General features: G+C 35.0%; 1 protein-coding gene and 1 pseudogene across 3 annotated transcripts; both read right to left on the bottom strand.

Annotated features, from left to right (window-relative positions):
- Positions 1 to 3773: 3773 nt before the first annotated feature.
- Positions 3774 to 5738, bottom strand: LOC141487091 (uncharacterized). 3 transcript variants are annotated; one of them, XM_074185895.1, is made up of 4 exons: positions 5309 to 5738; positions 4930 to 5152; positions 4396 to 4555; positions 3774 to 4113 (listed from the first exon to the last, which is right to left on the bottom strand). In XM_074185895.1, the coding sequence occupies exons 1-4, from the start codon at positions 5335 to 5337 to the stop codon at positions 3959 to 3961; spliced, it is 567 nt and encodes a 188-aa protein (XP_074041996.1). In that variant the 5' UTR covers positions 5338 to 5738; the 3' UTR covers positions 3774 to 3958. The 3 variants fall into 3 exon arrangements, with proteins under 3 accessions (XP_074041996.1, XP_074041995.1, XP_074041994.1); XM_074185894.1 differs by having other exon boundaries at positions 4930 to 5247; positions 5309 to 5734; XM_074185893.1 differs by lacking the exon at positions 5309 to 5738 and having other exon boundaries at positions 4930 to 5302.
- Positions 5739 to 6295: 557 nt separating this feature from the next.
- Positions 6296 to 7197, bottom strand: LOC111515507 (MAP/microtubule affinity-regulating kinase 3 pseudogene; annotated as a pseudogene).
- Between the last annotated feature and the right edge of the window lie 253 nt (positions 7198 to 7450).

Genomic DNA, 7450 nt, shown 5'->3' with positions numbered 1-7450 from the left:
ATAGAAAAAAAAGTTTTCCTCACTTTTGGTGTCCCTCAGATAATAATGTGTGACAATGGTTCTCAATTTGTTGGTAAAACCTTCAAAAAACTGATTAATAAATATAACATTCAAAAAATTTGGCTGAACGCTAGATATCACCCCCAAGTGAACTTTGTTGAGCGATCAAATAAAACTATTGAAACTACCATTCGTTGTTATATAAAAGAGCATAAAGACTGGGATAAATATTTGAACGAAATAAATTTTGCAATCAATTCAGCAGTTCACGAAGTGACAGGTTACTCCCCATCTTTTCTTGTTTTCGGTCGAAATGTTCCAATTAGTGGATCGTACTATGGTGAAATTCAATCTACTAAAGATATATTTCTTCTTCCAGGAGACAGAGATAGATATTTATCTGATATCAGAAATCTCAGCGAAATTTACGAAGATGTTCGTGATAAACTTCATAAATCATATGAAAGAAATTCAAAGAGTTATAATTTGCGGAAACGCGATATTTCTTTCAATGTGGGTGACAAGGTATGGCGTCGTAACAAAGTCTTGTCTGACGCATCAAAGAAGTTCACCTCTAAGTTGGCGCAAAAATATATTTTGTGCAAAGTTGTAAAAAAAGTCTCCCGTTTGGTATATGGGTTAGAGAATTTAGATAAACAGTATGTCGGTGAATGGCATGTTGAAGACTTGAAACCATATTATGGTTCCAATTCCGACATTTCAGTTGGATCTGCTTGATCCAAATGTAAATGAAATGTGCTTTTATTGAAAAAGTTTTTTTTTTTTTGTTTGGCCATGTAGTATAAGCTGTAAGTTAGGTTATTTTTTAGGTTTTATGTAGTATTTCAATTATAAGATACTAGAATAAGATTATTCATGGTAAAATTGTTAATTATGGTGGTCACTACAAAATTAGGTAATTTTCTTGAATATGACTCTCCTACTGTGTCCAAATAATAAAAATAAAATGAATAAATAAATGAAATTATGTCCCCATTATTTTCAATTGTTTGAAAGAATTATTTATTTATTAGAACACAGGTTATGTATACTGTATGTATACATACATATGTATATCAACAGTTGTAGCATTTGAAATGCTACAACACAGAATAATCGATACCTTTTACCTAATACTATTTCAAGAGTGAACACACTGTATAGAAAAAAATAAAAAAAAAAAACCGAACAAACCAATATTCAGAGTATTCATTTTCACATCCAGGAAACATCAAAATGTTCGGAGACCCAATAAAGTCCATTTGACGGTATGTTTCTTATTTCGCGATTAAATTAATTTCTGGTGATTTTCCAATATCAGCTATGGCTCATACTGTCAGTATGTACACTCTAAAAACATCAGTTTCAATGAATATGAAAAATAATATAGCAGACATCATTTAACATTTTGAACATCTCTGATTGTCTTATCGTATCCCAAACTTTGTCTCTCCGTGGGTGCTGCCCTCAGTGAATATTTCCGTAGCGTGACGGTATTTCATGTTCCTTTTAAAATTGCGATTCCTAGCCAAGAAACTGAAGAGTTCAAATGGGAAGCATTGTCGAGATCACACAAGGAAAATGAGTTTTTGTGGTGGTATCATGAGTTCATGGATCTATAAAACATCACAGATTACGAGCCTTGTTCAGTGAAAAATCTCAGCAAATATTTTTTTTGGACCCTTTCCACTTTGAGGCCACATTCCACCAACGGTAAGATAATAAAAACTGAAGTTCCAAGTGCCCAAATAAGCCCTGTTTCATTTTCAGGCCTCTTTTTCCTTCTCCTCAATTTTATTTATTATATTGATTTCTACCTGAAATCATCATTCGATGTACAAAAGTAGAAGAATAGTATCGACCGGCATTTTGGATCCTTTCAATTTCAACTGTCACCTATGGTAGTTTCTGATCACTCTTTTGTGAAATTCATCAGTAATCATCCTTGGGAAATTGGACGAAGTCTATGTAACCGGCGGCCCTCGAAAGAAATTCCAGATAAGCTATATATATATTTTTTTTTATTTATTTTTTTATTTGCGCTCCAACGAATATTTCGCAAGGAAAAAATATTCTATACAGTTTCTGTTTTACCGAAATTCAGATTAGGAAATATCAGGATTTTATTACTATTTCCAAGGTGTAAGGCAAAGGTATACGTATACGATTGCATATTGCTACAGGAAGAAATATCCTGAAATATATTTTTTTGAGATTGAACATAATTTATGATATATGTATTTCTACAATGTTTTTCATAATAAATGTTTAGTGTGTGTTCAGAAATCTGTTGCATATCTTTTTATATATATATTTTTTCACGACATCATTGATCCTTATAGTTATATTTATCAGTTACATAATTATATATATATTCTCTTTTGATAACTAAACTGATTGGCGCCCAAAGAGGTTAATTTTGTATTTTTCGTCCAACTCACGACCCATAGCTCCCTCGTAAAAACTGAGTAACCGTTTGCAACTGTGTAGCCTTGTTTCATTTTATTCTCTTTGATTTTTTTAAACAACCAAGGTTATACAGTGAAAAGTTGTTGAGCAATATTGAACAAACCTAAATTCCTAATAAGGATAATGAAATCAGAATACCTTTATTAGCAATTGAAGTTCTTCGTGAAAGATTGGAAGTTATTCAGAAAGTGATATAAAGAAAATTGATTAAATAAAGGAATTCCTGCTTAATTTGTCATGAAGTTTGGTACAGTTTCCTGAATCACGAATCTTTTCAAACTAAAACTACTTAAAAATTTCTGTCTGTTTTCCAGGAGATTAGGTACAATTACTACGTTCCGCTGAAAGCGGAAACTCCCCAGCAAACAATTTTGATCGGCCTTATTCCGGCCCAGAATATGCTGGCCAGATCTGGCCTGAACGGCAAAGCACCTATAGCCTATGGCGGGCCAGTGAAAATAGGAGACACCGGCCATCATCAGGGCCAATGCTTGGCAACAGTGTCTTTTGAACGACGGGCCTCTGCAGGCAAAACTGTAGAAATCATTGATGGCCCAGTAGAAATACTGCAATGGAAGTTACCTACTCAGAGGGTTGGACCACTGTGAATTATACACATTTACTGATTGCCTTTTAATTGAAAAATAATGAATAAAGTAACGATAGTCGTTGCTGACCGATGTTCCACCCTTTTTACTCCCATATACACCTACAACGTAGGCTTAATATGGCAAATACCTGTTAGAAAACAACTACTCCCCTGGCTAATACCACGACGGGTATTGGATAACATCTAACAGATACTTGTGCAATGATCCTCATTGCAGAGGACACAATTGCAAGTGCTTCCTATAACCAACTAGTAGAATCCTGTACCGACCCGGACAGGGGGATCACCTGCAGACCGGTTTCAAGGTTTTTGCCTATCATCAGTGCAAGTCCGGGTCGGTACAGGATTCTACTAGTTGGTTACAGGAAGCACTTGCAATTGTGTTCTCTGTAATGAGGAACATTGCACAAGTATTTGTTAGATGTAATCCAATACCCGTCGTGGTATTAGCCAGGAGAGTAGTTGTTTTCTAACAGGTATGTGCCATATTAAGCCTACGTCGTAGGTGTATATGGGAGTAAAAAGGTCGGCAACGACTATCGTTACTAAACGATCTCCCAAAAACTCTCGAGCTATATGCTCGAATTCTGAGATAATGAATAAAGTTTTATATATTTTGAGTGAAAAAAAAGTTCAAATTTACCTTGAGCAATTGAACCAAAATGAACTTCATAGAAAAATATCACAAAAAAACTGGAGAAAGTTCCAAAGTTTATACATATATACTTTAATAAAATACACATACCTAACATGTATAAGAAACAACATAAAAACAATTCTTTGGTTTAAATAAAGTAAAAAATGTCACAAATATTAAATGAAATAAAGGAAACAACATAAAAACAATTCTTTGGTATGAAGGAACAAATATTGAAATGTTCAATGCGTATCATCTCCCCCTTCCTCTGCCGGCTTTGTCCTCCTTCTGTTTCTCCCCCCTTGACAGTCAGAAGCAGTTCTTAGCCAGAGTTTTATTACACTGGCAATTTCGGTTTCTGTGGCATTTCTGCAAAACGGATTTTTCCGAAGACAAACTGAAAAAAAACTGGGGTCAAGTGCGAGTGTAACAGGCACATAAATGGTTCTTAAGATTTATATTGATTTCTTAGAAACAACGAAACCTGGAATTAGTGAAGTAAAGTTCTAGTATTCCTATTTTTTCATAATTTTCAAGAACATATTTTTTTTATTACTATGCCAGTTAGCGAGTGATTTTAACATTTAAGTTAGTAAGTGAGTGATTACTTTAAGGGTCTGAGATACAGAACCATAAAAATATCCTGCAATGAATACACTCATTTCTGATTGCAACTCACCTAATATCATTCTTAGAACATTCCTTAAGCTCTTAAATTCTTTTTTCCCCCTTCCAGTCCAGTTATATTGAAGAGATAACTCATGGGAGACTAGTTTGGCCATTATTCTCCTTGTTGAATCTCCAATGTCTTTGCCTCCAATACTTAACAAAGATGCGGACTGAAAGAAACTTTCATGAACCTCAAGTTTTTAAATAATATATATATATATATATATATATATATATATATATATATATAAATATATAAATACCATATATAAATACCATATTTCGAAAAAAATCCTTATCTTCCAATTTTCTATCAAATTCTTTCAATTCACACTCCTGATTTATTGGTAAATTCAAATTTTCAGGAGTTTCCACATCTTCACAAATGGCATTTCGCTGTACTATTTGTAACAAAAATTTAACGTCATGTGCTAGTAAATCAATCTTCCTAATTGCAGAATCCAGCTTTGCTGAAAAAAATATTATATAGTTCACATGTCTAGGATCAAACTCAATTTAAAAATAAACATGCTAAACTAGTTACCTTCCGTGTTCTTGCAGTTACAGCATGAACTTTGTAAAGCTGGAAGTTTTCGGCTATTGTCTGATTTATTTCTAATAGTGTTGATGGGGTGGGCTCATATGAGTCTGATTGTACCCTAGACTCCCTAGAGGTAGATGTGAGTATATCAGAACCTCGGCTTCTGTACTGTGTTGTGACTGTTTCGTCAATTCCATTCAAGGCTACAGATTTTTCCAAATTTTTCCTAATAAGTTTATACTTATAACTTCTGCAATAATTCTTGAACATTGTCCTTATTTTCAGCACAAGATTTTGGCGATATATACTTAACCTCAAAAACTAATGAAGGTTGTTTCTTGTAACTGACGCTACAATTGATTATAGAAATAAATACTATTACCTCAATTCATCAGGAGAAGTTGTCATCATTCTTCTTCACTGAACTAACCCACACTCGTTTAATCGCAGTTAATAAATCACAAAAATACATGAATGAAAATAACAATGAACTGTAGTCTATAATATAGTCCTTGAATCACAATCACAGAATCATTCGATCTTCGAAGTGCGCATGTCACATGAACATCAGATTTGAATTTGATTGTTCTCTGTCATAAATGAAATAGCGGGAACTTTAAATGACAAGACAGCTGCATGCAAGTTGAAAATGCGTGATTTAGTTTTTCGCTCACGATTTTACACACAAACCTAACCTGAGCAAACTATCCTAGCTTGCGATTTGAAAATCTGTGACTTATTAGCCTAACCTGACCTGACCTGACTAACCTTACCTAGGCAGAATAACCACTGAGTTGAAAAAATCTGTTCATGCGACATGCGCACTTCATAAGGATAGAATTCCTATATATATAGGAATTCTATATGTGTCTATCCGCCAGCACAAAACCACTGTTTTGTGTCCGCCAGTTCGTATCACGCTAGATTCACGGTTCGTATGACAGTTCTCGATTATAGCATAACTTGTTTTCAATTGGCTGTTGAACAAGAGATTTTATTCGCAAAAGGTTTTGGTCTGTTCTGGAAAATTTTGTTCAATAACACTTGAAACGGGCCTTCATTTTTATGATGTCGGTCGAAAGACACAATTTTGATAGTATTGGCCCATTGCTGGCTGGATTGTAGGTATCCGATTACAATATGCCATACATTGGGCCGACATTTTGCCTATGTAGCTTTGCCATTGCCAGCGTATTGCCGACCGATCATGCATTGGGCCAGAAGACGGCCAGAGATTCATTGTTTGCTGGGTCATTATTCTCCTCTATTGAAAACTGAAACAAAAAAAGAGATTAGGAACAATTACTACGTTTCACTTATTAGAAATAGAAAATGCGAGAAATATTGGTAATGATATAACATTCTGTCACAAATAATATTCGACTGCCGACCAACTGGAGTACTATTATCATTACTATTAAATGGCACTTGAAAGTGTACCTGTTGTTCATATTTCTACATAGGATTTGAATTTTCAGATTCCTGAGTCAACCACTTATCTTTCCGGATTACCTGTAAGTTAGGCCTTTTGAGAGGATCTCTAACCAAAAGCGTCTTCAGGATAATTGCACAGTCCGTGCTCACATAAGAAGGGATCAGACATTTGCCAAAAAGCACTTGCAGCCTTATTTCTGGTAGTGTTGAACCGGTAAAGGGTAAAGTACCTGTCACGAGAAAGTATAATATGATGCCTAATGACCAAACATTAACTTCAGGCCCATCGTATTCAATATTCATAAACATCTCAGGTGCTGCAAAATGTAGGCTACCACAAAATGTATGTACTTTGATTCCCGGGGTGAATTCTCTTGCAAAACCAAAGTCGGCAATTTTTACGTTCATTTCGCTATCAAACAATATGTTTCCATCTTTCAAATCCCTGTGGATAATCTTCTTCTTGTGGCAGTACTCCACCGCAGAGACAATCTGTCTAAACTTCGCCCTGGCTTCCCTTTCATCCATCCTACCGTGGCGGACAATGTAATCAAACATATCTCCCCCCGAGGCGTATTCCATAACAATGTGATAGGTTGTTTTCGTTTCGATGACTTGAAATAATTTCAATATGTTCGGGTGGTCTAACATTCTCATTGTTTTTGATTCTCTATATAATTTCCACATTGAATCAGGCTTAACATGAGTCTTGTCCATGATCTTGATCGCAACCTTCTTACCGGTGAGTTCGTCGATGGCCAGTTTGAATTGTGCAAAGGATCCTTCGCCAATGCTCTCGAGTAATTTGTATCTCAGTCGATTCGTCTGCAATGTCATTTCTGGGAAGTGGAGAAACGTTCCTAAATAGACTTCTAGTGCACTCCATTTCGAAATTCACTTTGTATTTCTGATGTTTTTTTGTACAAGAATCTTCTTTTCACAACAGACCAGATTTTTCTTTGCCTATACACAAACAATAATTTCATGCACACAACTCGTTGATCATATGATATAGATAGGTATAATGATAGAATCACTCCTGGTAAGTTCGTCAAAGCGATGTGTTACATACGACCAAGTACCAGCTTAG

The sequence above is a fragment of the Leptinotarsa decemlineata genome, unplaced genomic scaffold (genome assembly GCF_025532065.1).
Source record: "Leptinotarsa decemlineata unplaced genomic scaffold, Ldec_3_MD MMD2_tig00078363_RagTag_RagTag, whole genome shotgun sequence".
In the NCBI taxonomy this organism is placed as follows: domain Eukaryota; kingdom Metazoa; phylum Arthropoda; class Insecta; order Coleoptera; family Chrysomelidae; genus Leptinotarsa; species Leptinotarsa decemlineata.
Note: the sequence above shows the minus strand (reverse complement) of the source record. Positions and strands in the feature narration are given on the sequence as shown.